Genomic DNA, 15,416 nt, shown 5'->3' on the forward strand with positions numbered 1-15,416 from the left:
GCCAAATCTAAGGGAGGTCACTCTAACCTACCTTGTTTTTTCCCCATTAAGAGTTACTTGCCCTACCCGCCTTTACGCCATTTGCAATGTTTAGGGGAGGTCGCTCTTACCGACCTGGTTTTATTTTCCATTAAGAGTTACTTGCCCTATCCGCCTTGACGCCATTTGCAAAATTAAAAGGACCGACGTCTTTTTTTAAATTAAGTGTAACTTCCCCTACCCGGCTCGAACCTACATTTGGCCACGGAGGCCCCTTGTATTTGTGTTGGACAGTGCGCACGCACATATTCTGCAACTATGCGTATGACATGTATAGGAGAGCTTATACCGGAAACATCCGTGTAATGAAAGAATGCTATGAAATAGCAACTTAATTCTTTTTATCATTTCATTATTTTCAGCAACAGAAGAAAATCTAAATTACAAAATAATTTCAATCAGACACGTCATTTTGCGTATTCCTGAAAAGATGACGTCAGTGTGGTCTTGTTTAAAAATATCAGGGACATAAATTGATACATTGTTCCTGAAGATATACAGTAGAGAAATTGAGAAAAAAAAGCACTCTGGAAAATATCTGTGAAACCAGGCGACAATAGTTAACTGATCTTCAATATGTGGAATTACATACAATGTATGTACGAAAAGTTTAGAGAAATGCATAATATTTTTGTTGCTTTCACTAGTATCGGTGAGAATCACATTAGATTTAGTATTATCAAAGAACTATAACATATTCGGTAATCGTTTTATAACTCTTTGGTATTATACATATGACTTAAATACTTCTAATTGCCAATCTTTATATTTGATTGAAAAACTTCCGAAGACCTCTCGGTAGAACAATCAAACAACAAAATTGTCGTGTGTACAACATCAAACAACAAAATGTTGCTTGTACCAACATATTTTTGCAATGGAAGGTTTTAGAAATAGCAGATAAAAATCTTAAATTAGAGTATAAATTTATGTATACAAATAAATAAACATACCATTTTGTACAGGAATTACTTTTTCATGCACGGCTAGGATTTTTTCGTCACTATAAACTGGCACTGTACCTTCAATAACTTTTTAACAAACAACGATAAAAGCCGAGTGAAGATAATTTATATGGCCACCGGCTGGGCGTTATAGTTTGAAATTTTGTATATAATAAACACACTTACCACTGCAAAACGTGTCCTCTGTTAGGTCAAAAGGTAAACAAATAACGCCATTTTGAACTACAAACAGCATTTTCCTCGCCTAAAAAGCAGCAAAATGCAAAACACGTCCACCCCCCTGCATAATGTTAATTTTAGTTCAGTAGAAATGTTGAATATGATTAGAAACCAACACATAAGTTGAAACACACAACTAATTTTTATATTGGCCTACAGGTCCGTGAAGTTGGCAGTGGGTTAGGCATTAGACATTCAGATAGACATTCGAAACGAATGCCTCTCCCAGAGGCATTAGACATTCGGAGAGACATTCGAAAAAAATAGGTGAATGCCTATCTGAGAGGCATTAGACATCGGAAAGATTCGAAAAGAATAGGTGAATGCATTTCCTACAAGAGTAACTGTGACGTTGTATTGTGACAATATCAAATATTGCTGTTTTTGTTTGAAGTTGTTCAAATTGAAACGCGGGCAAAGCATCAAACGGGAAACATCTTCTTAACAGGTACAGGTAAATTTGTAGTAATTTATACACACTATATAAAACCATTCAAAGCATGTGGTCATTTTATACAGAATTATAAGAGACTATGTCCAAAAGCTATATGTGTACATTCTATAGTAAATGAATTAAAACAGTATATTATACAAATCTGTAAAATGAAATTATGAGATAAAAAATGTTCGAACCTGGCATAAAGACGCATAAAGACATATCTTTACAACGTAAAATAAAACCATATCTCTTTGTGTTACAGAGATATCACTATAATCCACAGACATATCCCTCATATATATCTTGTTATGATCGGGAAAGGTGCTCCTTGTGTGGAAGTCTCGATGTCCCCCACCCAAACCACCTGTCGAAAATCATTGTCTTAAACATTCTTTAACAGTTCCTTGTCACACATAGATGATCTCGCCTACCTCGGCAAAGTTGTCTGTTTGAGCCCGGGCTCGGCCTTGTGAAATTATTTTTTAAAGAAGCTATCCAGCAAGCCTGCCACAGTTTCTGGTTCTTTCAAGTGTGTTTCTCTACTACAAACAGACGATTATCGACGTTTTAACTTAATTTAAATTTAACTAACCGTTAAAAATGACCCCATTACTGATCAAAATTTAACGACTGATCAGGTCTAAACGAGTTTTTGATCAAAATTTAATGTTGAAATGTCGGCAGGGTCAATTTTCAACAGGGTCAAAATTTAATGTTACACCGGCCGGTACAAGAACCGCTACACACCTTCCCTCTTATTGCAAGACATTGGCACTTTTGTGCAATAACGCAGACTATTAACCAAATTCAGATGCACATCCCAGTCAAACTGCTTTGCCCCGCATGGGCTTCAAGGGTGAATATCTCAGTAGAACCTCCAAAATGAAACAGTCTCACGAAAAATGTCGCTGCCTTGACCGGAACCTTTGACCTTCGGCTGAATGCGCGGCCGCCCATAAACTTTAATGATTTAAGATTTATAGGGTGTTAAATTCATGTCATTGATTTTGACACAAAACACTTGTGCAAAACTTTTTTTTTTTTGCTACATGATAATTTTAATTAATTTTAAATTTAATATGACTTATTTATCAACAAGAAAAAGAAAGATTTCCGTACCTACTTTAGAAACATTAAGCGGCCATTCAATAAAAAAATGAAAATGAAATTTAAGTCCCATTCAAATACAGTATAGTCAGTAAGCTACATGGTACTTTCACTTTGAAAAACAGTGTATAATTTCCAGTCTGCACGCTTTCCTGTCCTGAAAATCGTAAAGAATTTACAAGGTACTTTTTTAAGTAACGGATTCCACGGTGAGGATGCGTACACCGGATATTGCCACCAAGTGTTAAGGTATTTTCCGAAAACGTGATTATTTTTCGTCAACAAGGTAAGTAAAATCCCGATTTACTATTGTATTATACTACTACATAAGAAAAGATCATTACTTTTCATAACTACAGTTGAACTTCAATGGCTCGAACTCGGATCTTTCGAACACCCGGGATCGCTCGAACTCTTCTCCCGGTCCCGAATTTATTTCCTCTTTATTCTATATAGTTCTACCTAGGATCGCTCGAACTTCGAAAATTCGAACTCTCGAACTCATTTGGCGGTCCCCTCGGCTTAAATACAGTGATAATTACACATATTCAGTCGAACAGACAATTTGTCGCCGGAATGGCTTGTGTTTACAAAGTTGTTCACACCTCTGTCTGACATGCGCCAAGCTTCCCCTTTAACCGGTGCATGCGTAATTTTCACACGCTTATGTAATTAGCTTCGGTATACGACATACAAATTAAATAAAGTGACTTTCGTTTACTGCAATGCTTCAATGGGCTTTGATTTATACGAATAGAATTATTTAAAATAATTGAGCAATGACTGTCTTTTTTTTCTGCATAAGAACGGGATATCCGATGTCATCTTTCGTACTGCTTTAGCATGGCTGAACAACTTAGAAAAGGACCCGGAAACGGGTGCATATCTAAGTCGGCTACTTGAAAGCAATATATTTGATAATATTTGACTGGATTATGATTCATAAAGGTTTGCTTTTCATTTGATGTTGTCTTCACCAAATTCTTATAATCATGGTAGTGTTTTATATGTGTTTGTTTTTCGTATCTATGTCATGTTTGAAAATTAATAATAAAGCATATTTCAGCGTTCGTTTTTTATTCATCATCGTATCATACACACATTTAGGTACAATATGACAATATATTACGATGTAAGGTTTGTAACACATCATGCCCTCGAATTCCCAAATTCAAAATGGCCGCCATTTGGATGGCTCGAACAACGGAAAACTCGAACTAATTTCCACGGGACCCTCGAGTTCGAGCCATCGAAGTTCGACTTTAGATACTATGTATATGCTTTCACAAGCGTAAAATGGGTCAATCTTAAGTAGAAATGCTAAAATTTTTGATAAAATGACAAGTTTATCATTTGATAAATGCATGCCGTAAAAACATTTGTCCCGATACCATAACATGTTTGCATTGTGGGGAAAATCTGAATCGTACGATTTATTTAGTCACATACAAAGAAAAAATGTGCAAAATTTCAGCTTTGTAAATGTTCAAATTACGGAGAAGTCGGTGATAAATGAGCGTCGATGGTGTACTGTGTATTGAGTTTTCAAAGTAATATTTGTACTGTGTATTGCAGTTTGGTGTACTGAGTATTGATATTGAAAAACGTGCATGTTTTCAGCATTTATGGTCATAAGATAGACGAGGCATGTAATTCTATTGGCCTCAATGATGGAATGTCTTTTTCTGTTTGCAGATGAAATTAGACTTCACAGCGAAAATAACAAGCACCAGTTTGAACACTGTTATTACAACTTACAATTACAGCGATATGCCAATATCACTCCGAGAAACTGTCTAAAGACTAGCCACTGCCCAGTAAAGACCCAGCCACAAGTTCAGCCGTGAATTTAAGTTTTATAGTAATGGAACACAGGATATGATGACAAGTGTGGAAAAGGTCTCACCTTATAAGAAGAGCAAACATGAAAATATGTTATCCTTTCGCTTTCATACTACAAAGAGACATAAACCTTGGTCAATAGACGACCTTTATTGATTATGGTGTCAATAGTTCAAAGGTCAATATGGTAGGGGCTTTGAACTTTTAAAGTTGTTCCTCCTAAATAACCCTAGACACATTTAACGTAAAACCGTCGAACTAGTTTCACTTGAAATTTTCTTAAATAATATAGTCAAAACTATTTATATTGGTTTAAATGCATTGTTCTGAAAGGTAATTAGCTCACCACTTGCTTCATACGAAACAAAATGGGTGTCATATGCACTGAGCAATTTGTGTTAAAAGTAGGAGAAACAGTGCCATGTGTTATTCTTGAAAGTATTTTGCACACTTTATTTGCAAGATATATGTCATTTCTATGTAAACAATTCGTTATCACTTTTATGTGACCAACTTCTCTGTTGACCAAAATTGTATATTTATTGTCAAGGTCAACTTCGAACTATAAAAACGATTGTGAACTCACTTGAAGATGATTTCGATTTTTTTCATGTATTCAAACTGTTGAATGTCAAGTGTTTATGATCTTTGGTTTAAATATATATTTTTATTCCCAACAATATACATAACTATATTTATATACTAACGTTACAAGTACAGTTGGTGGAAAGGATTAGAACGAAAAACAAATCTTATAGAGTTCTTCTACCATCTGATTATTATCTTTGCTATTTTATGAATTTGTGTTTACATTTCAAGTTTGTTTAATAAATATTTCAATGTACATGACTTTTTTTACTTCATCAAAGTAAAACATTACTTTTACAATATTACTTGGTGTTAAAATAAATCTGTCACAACGGAACCTATTTCAGTATCAATGCCCAATCTTATGTGGAAGTAATGTACACTCATCACATTTATGCAGTAACTAGCTGCTTCTTTTAATGTCAATGAGTATTCGTCTGTCTTGCTTTTCTCTTTTCTCTTAATTTAGCGTCAGAAATGCGGTCTCTGTTATGCAAGAAGTTGTATAATTGTAAAATCAGTGGAAGAGTTATAAGCCTGCTCTTCAAAACAACTTGTAGTCTTCACTATACCTCGTATTAACCAAGTTGTCGAAGAAAACATTTTGAGACGTCAAGAAATATAGGAAACTATAAAATCGAAGAAAACATTTCTTGGCAACTAAACTGATTAAAGGCTATTTATTCATCCATCTATTTTGTCACATTCTTCATATGTATCTCTAGATTATATTTTTGTACTGGTAGCATGTGTAAATGATGAGTTCTGCTAGATGGCGAGGTAGGTAGCATACATTTTCACTGCCGTCAATGAACAGGCTACTCACCATTTGTCCAAATCAAAGGTTTCTTTCTGTTGCAAATTGGTCCCTTTTGTAAGCGGGTTCCTTTTTGAAACAAGTATGTTGATATTTTCTGAATCAACAGTTTTTTCTGCTTTTTTTCTCTGCATATGTCTGGTGCAATCTTGTAATTTACTTTTTTGCTGTTTTGGTCGTTAGCGTACTATTATATTCTCGTCATTTGGGTGGTGTTCAACAAAATGACATACAATGGCCTTAAATTCGTTCGTCGAGCCAGCCATAAACACACATAAACAAGTTGGATCTGCAAGGAAAAAAATCACAATATAGTATTTATTAGTAGGACCGGACTATCTGCTAGATATTGAGAGTAAGTCTTAGTGGCATCCCAATGCAAAATTATAAAAAAAATACCTTTAACTGTTTTTTAGATAATTCGTGTAAAATCAACTTAAAAACAATGCTCAATGGAAGAATAGAAAATATATATACATTTACAACTGCTAAACGTAACAAAACATCCGCTGTTGCACTAAGGTGACTGAGAGTTACGTTTAGAGCTTATTACATGAATTACAACAGAGTAAACGCTATATCAATGTAAAACATCACGTATCTTCAGGGCTGAAGAAAATACTGTTTTGTACTTTAGAAAGGAAATGATAATGTACATTTTGTAAGATTAATTCTATAAAACTCAGCGATAATGTAAACAATACACAGAACAGTAAAATTTGATACAAGTCAATACTCAGTACATATATTTGCAATACACAGTACACCATTGACGCTCATTTATCATCGATTTCTCCGTCATTTGAACATTTACAAAGCTGAAATTTTGCACATATTTTCTTTGTATGTAACTAAATAAATCATACGATTCAGAATTTTTATCACAAGACAATAAGTGACGATAGCGGGTGAAATGTGTCCCCGACCTGCATTTATCAGATGATAAAGATGCCATTTTATCACAAATTTTAGCATTTCCTCATAAGATTGACTAATTTTACGCTTGTGAAAGCATATACACAGTATCTAGTTATTAAAAACTATGATCTTTTCTTCTATAGAAGTATAATACAATAGTAAATAGGTGTTTTACTTACCTTGTTGACGAAAAATAAACACGTTTTCGGAAAATACCTTATCATTACATGGCAATATCCGGTGTACGCATCCTCACCGTGGATTCGGGCTGAATCAAGTCACTACAAGTGTTTGTTGAGCGGCGAACGTTCTACTTTACGAACCCTTTCTACTATAACTTTCGGTTTATTTCCACGATTAGGTAATCCACGGCATTCAAGCCAACGTTTCAGCTCAAATAGTGAATGCTCATTTATATCATTTGAGCGAAACTTCGTCCTCGGATTACAGTTTCCGTCAATTTTTTATTGTGAACAGTTTTTCAGTAGCCAGTGTTTGTTGTGTATATCACGCGGTATTTGTTATTTGCCGTTTTGCAGTAACAAGTGTAGTGGATTTTCATTTTCCGTCCGTTTAATTCCATTGAGTCGGAGCAAAGCCAATAAAATAATAAGAAACTCATTAAGGAATACACATGTATGTTACAAATTTCATTATGTTTTAAGAAAAAACAGACGTGCTTAATTTTTTACAGGCTTGCACAATTTTAGAAAAATGTGACATTCACTCATCTAAAAGTTTTGTTTTAATGCTTGCTGAATATTGTAGATAACATTTGTCTTAGACTGAAACCCGAATGTGCATTATGCACCTGTCAATATTTTGCCCGCCCGGGGGGGGGGGGGGGGGGGGGGGCGGCGAATTGACAAACATTTGATGTACCAACCAGGCTCTAGGGTGGGATTTAGACAAAAAAGGTTGTCCCTAGGGTGGGGATTTAGACAACAAAATTTTTGAAATGTCAAATTCCCCCGGGTCGGCCCGCCGCCCCCCTGGGCGGGCACAATATTGACAGGTGCATTACAGTGTTATAAAGTAAAGCATGGAAAAAGAACACTTTATGCAATTTAAAATAACCACTATAGATGGACACACAATAATTTGATTTTATCCAGTCATATCATATTCCAGTAACGGTAATTATATGTACTGAACAGCAAACCCAGCAAACAAAAGACGTCTTTTTTTGGTTGTTATGACGTCTTTCCGAGACGTCATTTTTGGTTCTAAAAGACGTTTTTTGGTGACGTCTTTTTCCGGTTGTTTTTTAAAGGCGCATTCACGACTTTTAGAGACGTCTTTTTCACGTCTTTTAGTGACGACTTCAGAAGCTCCCCATAAAACATTTAAAAATTAAAACTAGCACAACAGAAAGATAAAACGCATGTTCACTTTAAACATTTAATATTTACATTTTCAAAATCAACCAGTGTTAGCCAAGAAACATGATGTTATGATACATATACTTAACAACTGATGATTTCAGGCAAATGTTTTCATTCAAAGATACATATCAACTAAATATTCTTTTCAGCACCAAACGTTGATAAATGTAAATATGGCTTACCGGTACCTGGCTGCTCTTCTGTCATTTAACTTTTTAACATTTAACTCGATATATCACAACTCGCCTGGCTTAAATTTCCTCGTTTTCCGTTTAAAATGGCGGTCTACACGTAAACACGTGGTATGCTGGATTTTGATTGGCCCGCACCTATTTGGAATTTATTTAAGGCATGGGAGGTAAATCGTTATGTACATGGCTTGTGTATAGTTGCCTCTCTTTGAAAATGTTTACAACGATCGCATTTCATTTCTGATAACAGGTTTTCGTTATTTTTTTTTCAAACAAATTGTGCTGTATTATCATTGCACCTAAGCCTGAAGAATACAAGTTGAATTCTGTTTTTGCAAAAACGTCTTCATGACGGAATAAAAACGTCTTTTAAAAGACGTCTTTTTTTACATGCAGAACGACGTGAAAAACACAGACGTCGCGACCAAGAAACAACCAAATAAAGACGTCTTTTTCTGGTAACAGACGTCGCGACCACGAAACAACCAAATAAAGACGTCTTCCAGACATCTTTTGTTTGCTGGGAAAGAAACTGTCCAGATGTATAACTGATATATTTTGAAATAAAAAATTGATTTTTCAAATTTGAATTGTTTCTTCATACCAAAATTACACTTGAAGATCTTTACGTGATATTTTTTAATCAATCAACCGTGAAGTCAGTAGTCCCACAATAGCCGTTTGAAAGGCTGTATCTTCTGCGTGTCAGTTGCATTGTACCATTCCAATTGGGCGCTCACGCTAAACTTGATTCAGTCATGCTGTGCAACCAACAATATTTTTTAAACTTTTTGCTGTTTTTCCGGTTAGTCAGTTATCAACATTTCCAATAACAATATAATTTCACAAAGAACATTGTTAATCACAGGCGCACGTGAATTTCGTGCAAAACGGCTATTGTGGGACTACTGACTTCAGGGTTTCTTAAAATTTTATATGTGAAGTTCTTTAAGTGTAATGTGATATGAAAAACACAAGAGATTTATAAATTAAAGTTTTTTAATAAAAAATACCCCAGTTATAAAACTGGATAGTTTCTTTAGCTGGCTTACGGAAGGTCGGTGGTTCTACCAAGGTGCCAGCTCGTGATGAAATAATGCACGGAGGGGCACCTGGGGTCTTCCTCCACCATTAAAGCTGGAAAGTCGCCATATGACCTATCATATGTCGGTGCGACGTTGAATCAAAGCTGGAAAGTCACCACGTAAGTGTGCCGGTGTGCTGTAAACACACAATCCTTATAAAAACTAAAACATTTATTTTATGTTCTGAGTATTTATAACATAGATATTTACTGAATAAATAAAACTATCTTCTAAATACTGTGATATGAAAGCGGAAGAAACAAATCAAAAATTCAAATAAGCTGTAATACTTAATCAAGAAAACTTGCATTTATCTGTTTTATTTGATTATTTAATAGCTACACTTCCTCACAACCTCCCAGAAAGTATATTACGCAAATTGCATATTGCACAAAAGACATTGTACAGACGAGACCTGTATTGTGCAACGAGCATTTTGCACAAAGAGCATATTGCGCAAAAGAGTGTATTGCACAAAGAGCAAACTGCGCAAATAGCATATTGAGCAAAAGAGTGTATTGCACAAAGAGCAAACTGCGCAAAGAGCATGTTGTGCAAAGAACATTCTGCCGCTAGTTTATACATTCGGAAATCATATTAAAAATCGCTGTGATACTTACTGTTTTTGCCAAATGTTGTGTTGACTTACACAAAAGAATCCAGAAATTAGGTTAAAGTTTTAAAAGATTTCCGATGTGTGTATATTAAATGACTGTTTTAAAATAGTATTCTAGGACGATCTTCTTTAAAAATATATTTATAAATACAGTACATGTATACTTCTTAACAATACGTACATAATTTTTTATAGTACTTAAAAAGGTTATTTTTAAAGTACTTAATACTAAGAAAAAGATGAGAAAGATAACTGAAAGTACATTTTTACAATCAATTGTATTAAAGTACATTCTATAAATAGCCAAGCAGTAAATATCTTATCAAAAAATCATGCCCTCAAACACAAACTAGTTCGTATATTTTTTCCTATTCTCTACTCATTGACATGAGGCCTGGAATACCCTTCACTTCCATTCCTTCCTGCGCAAGCGCACAAAGAGGGCAAAAAAATATTGTCAGACAGTCATTCAGCGGTGTCCCATCTATCCCATTCATCTCTCGGATCTTTCCTCGAATGTTTACCCACTCAATAAGATTGAGAATTGGAACAAAATAAACCAAACCTGAAAGGTATAACACATACTTTGTAGACTGAAATACATATAGGACATACACAACTTTCAGACAATAAATGCTTTTTGATGATACGAGTACAGAAAATATCTATGAACGAAGACTGTCAAAAACTGTCATCATCGGCTCTCTCACTTTGGATGTATTTGTGTGGGCAATACTATTTGAAATTGCTTTTTAATACTTTTTACAAAGACGCATGATTATTATTATTATCATTATTATACCAGATTTATATATCGCCTTTTTCATGCGCATTACATACAGCAAACGCAGTCACACAGAGCGCGAAATTCATCCTCAACTAGTACAGACACAGAGCGATCTGAGCAGAGGGACAGTGTGAGATAAAGCCCCCAGAACAGACAGAGAGAACGTTTTATATACAGACGTGTCCGGCTAACTTAGCCTAACTCTTATATCAGAGTTTTATAAAAACGGATAAGGTAGAGAAGCTACTGTTAGGATATCACCTACCACAAAGGAGACAGCTCCCTTCTCCCATTTTCTCTGCATTTTGACCGTAAGTTACACACGGAAGAAAATATGAAATGATGCAAATGCCAAAATCATCAAAACAGCTGAACAAGCCATGTCTCCATTCTCCAACCTAAATAGATGTAAATTAAGAATCAACTGATTAGTCATCTATGCGTTCGGGGAAAAAAACTCATTCTTGTGAGAGACAATAAAATATTTACAATCGTACTGACCGACCAGTGTAACCGAAAGATTTGGCCTTCGGTCAAGGCACGCTGAAACCCTCTAAAGCAAGGGAATAGAGTAGTGAAACCGGTGGAAAAAACAAATTCCATTCTCCAACCTAAATAGATGTAAATTAAGAATAAACTGTTTAGTCATCTATGCGTTCGGGAAAAAAACTCATTCTTGTGAGAGACAGTATAATATTTACAATCATAGTGACCGACCAGTGTAACAGAAAGATTTGGCCTTAGGTCAAGGCACATTGAAACGCTCTAAAGCAAGGGAATGGAGTAGTGAAACCGGTGGAACTCGACGTATTTTTTCATTTATCAGGAAGGTCATAAGTACTTCTACAATCTTTAGAAATATTTCTGTGCGCAGCATTAAATACATTCTCAAACGTTTTTCCCCCCCAAAATTGCAACGTCCGGTATGGTTACATAACAGTACATGGGCATTATATTTTTCAATGTAATCACTTCAGTTTATCAAGGAAAATATGTTCCTCGTTCTAATACCCATAAATTTGACACTCTAATGAACATAAAATATAAAAAATGCATTGTTAAAGTTCGCACTTTTTTGTAAAACTATTCTGTCTGCTTTTTTGGTTAATATGTACATTTGATGTGTATTAAACCTGTGTTGTCTTGCATATCTCATTGCTTGTCTCATTCAATGTAACTAATGCATATCGCCTTGTTTGTTCGTTTTGTTAATATGTTCATGTTATTGGCACATGCCCTTAGTGGGCGCTAATCGAAATAAAATCTTGAAATCTCGGAAATAAATTAGTATTTTTTTTTTGGTAAAATCAATACGTTAAGTTCGTATTATAATGGAACGCACATTCAACAAAAATATCTTAATAATTTACTTAAAATAGACGCATCTGCCACATTATAAATAAATGCAGCCTACGAACAAAGTATGTGTCATTTTGTAAGCAAAAAAATGAATCTGTTGCAAAAAGAGTCAAGAAAAATATTTTGTTATTGTTACTTTCGTAGTTAAAAGAATTAACGTCCAACTGTTATTGTTAATACGTTTTATCCAAATAAAATGTCTTTCTAAATATATAAAAATTTCATTGAAATAGGTAAACTCTTTTCATACTGGACACGATTGATTCTGCCTTTGCGACCAGTGTAGATCATGATCAACCTGCACGTGCGTGCATTGTGATCATGCTCTGCACTATTCGCCATTCAGTCAGTATCTTTTTGGTAAGCATCCCTTTTAACAGGTAATGGTACCGTCCAAATTGGAAGATGGGCAAGTTCATTATAGAAACTTAGCAGGGTAAGGGTTAAAACTCAGCAGAGACAGCAACGTCATTGGCAAATTAGAGAAATTTGTTTTATTGGTAGTTTATTAGATGATGTATGGTAAAATTGAAAATAAGATAGAGAGGTTAACTTGTGTTATCATTAGCGGATGTCTCCTCTAGACTACAATATAAAAATATAGATTTAAGTCATCGAAATTCATGTCTTATCACAATGGCATATATAAAAATTAAACACTCCCATTTTACTGCAAAACTTTACTACTTTGTGACTTAAGCTTCAGTACATTATTGATATCATCATCATCATTATTATTATTATTATTATTTCTATTATTATTATTATTATTATTATTATTATTATTATTATTGTTATTGTTATTATTATTATCATCATCATCATCATTTATTATTATTATTATGATACTGCACGAGCGTTTATAAACAGACTAGACTTTCTGTGGTTCTTTAGCGTGCCAGATGTATAGCATCTACATACAAGTCTCTAATCCAAATGTTAGTAAGTTGTAGTTGTAGGAGCTGGTCTCTAACTCACGACCCATGGTTTCGTAGTCAGACAGTGTTACCACTGCGTCCGTTCTATTCTTTCGAAATCTGGAGGCGTATCCCTTTTAAGTAACAGCACAGTACATTAGAGAATCTGATGTTAGAAATATACAGTCAATTTCAATACGAATCTCTTAGAAGAAGACATTTACTTTTGAGCCGCGCCATGAGAAAACCAACATAGTACATTTGCGACCAGCATGGATCCAGACCAGCATGTGCATCCGCGCAGTCCGGTCAGGATCCATATTGTTCGCTAACGGTTTCTCTAATTGCAATAGCCTTTGAAAGCGAACAGCAGGCTGGTCTGGATCCATGCTGGTCGCAAATGAACTATGTTTGTTTTCTCATGGCGCGGCGCTTTTGATTTTTTTTCAGGTTGTTAAGTTTATCATAAAAGTTAAGAACGAAATATCAACACTTCCCATACAAATATTCGATGCATCTTCTCAATTTTCGGAAGCACAAACCCGCCAAAGTTTGCATAAATGCGCTTAAAATGTTTTCTTTTTGTTTTAAAATTCAATCTTTATTTTCTTCGAGTAGTGCCCAACACTTAAGCAAGAATACATACATTTAGAAATGTGTAATAGTAAAAACGATAGGCGGAAATTTAATTTTTTCAATTGTGTGTGTAAAAAATGCCAATGTTTACATCATCTTTTAAGAAAATCTTTCATCGTGTTTGTTTTTCAAACTAATTTCCTTGACCCACTAAATGTCTATCTTTTGAACTATACACATAATGAAGACCATGACTGGTAAGAAGTATAATAGTTAAGATAAAAGAGTTTTCACGTAACCTTCTTTGAGCAATAATTATGTATAAGCAAGGTAAAACATAAAGTTTATCCCACAAGAACATGTTTTAGCATAGAGAATTACTATCAAAATAACCACCTATTTAGTTGTATTTTCCAATAGACAAATATTCATTTCGAAAGTAGAGTAATAATTTTCATCACAAATTTACTTTTTTTTCTTCCTGTTTAAAACATACTATTATCAAATTTACCTGAGACATTTTAATCCGTTGTTTTATTATATTATTAAAGTTCGCTATAAAATCTGATCTTCTGTTTGTGAAAAACTACAATAGGTTTAAGTACTTTCGTAAGTATAAATGCAGGAAACTAATTGTCTTATCACGTGTTTATCGTAAGACGGAAAATCCGTCGCTCCCGGAACTTACGCAGTTGTCTTTTCAATACAGTCACAATATACTAATTTAGTTCCTTCTTTATTTCATATAAACAATTATATCCTGAGATTTCAAAGCATTTCAATAATATGAAAACCATATATAGTCAGTTGGTATAACATAGTTCTAACCAAAATAAAAAATATTCAGACTTTATGTTACATATATGAAAAAATAATCTGTTTAGAAAAGCAACAATCTAAAAATGCTCCCATGGAATTTACTGTTTAGCAATTACGTGTATGTAGACATTTTCTCAATGAATAAAACTAAAACCTGGAAATTCACAAATAAAGTGGTCTAGATCTGTTCTCATTACAAAAAGCAATAAAACTAAGCCAAAAATAAAAACTGCCACATCCTTATTTGCCTCATAATACCATATTTTATCAACAATTTAGAACTACATTTTGGACTACTTCATAAATGTAACACTGAGTAGTCACTTCTTATTTGGTGTAAACGTCTTCTAAGCTTAACCGTTACCATGCTGGACACGATTGATTCTGCCTTTGTGACCAGTGTAGATCATAATCAGCCTGCACATCCGTGCAGTCTGATAAAGATCTGCACTGTTCGCCATTAAGTCAGTATCTTTTTGGTAAGCACCCCTTTTAACAGGTAATAGCACTGTCCAAATTGAAAAATGGCACTACTGAAGGTAGATAACCACTGCAGGTAGTTTTGCTTAAGATTATATACCAATTAAAGAAATTGTTTTTGTTCCATATAATTTCAGTCACCTCAGATCTATTTAGATATAGTTTCTAGATGTTCACCCAGTCATAGACTTACTTTTCACAAGATATCCGTACATTTGCTTCGAGAAAACGAAAATGAAAAAAGAGTGTTGAATAGTACGTCAACTG

General features: G+C 34.4%; 1 protein-coding gene across 1 annotated transcript; it reads right to left on the bottom strand.

Moving 5' to 3' along the window:
- Positions 1-10,334: 10,334 nt before the first annotated feature.
- On the bottom strand, positions 10,335-14,519 carry LOC123543961 (uncharacterized). The gene is made up of 3 exons (XM_045330023.2): positions 14,362-14,519; positions 11,264-11,396; positions 10,335-10,776 (listed from the first exon to the last, which is right to left on the bottom strand). Exons 1-3 carry the CDS (start codon positions 14,368-14,370, stop codon positions 10,580-10,582), a joined length of 339 nt encoding a protein of 112 aa, XP_045185958.1. The 5' UTR covers positions 14,371-14,519; the 3' UTR covers positions 10,335-10,579.
- Positions 14,520-15,416: the final 897 nt, after the last annotated feature.

The sequence above is a fragment of the Mercenaria mercenaria genome, chromosome 18, assembly GCF_021730395.1.
Source record: "Mercenaria mercenaria strain notata chromosome 18, MADL_Memer_1, whole genome shotgun sequence".
Classification (NCBI taxonomy): Eukaryota; Metazoa; Mollusca; class Bivalvia; order Venerida; family Veneridae; genus Mercenaria; species Mercenaria mercenaria.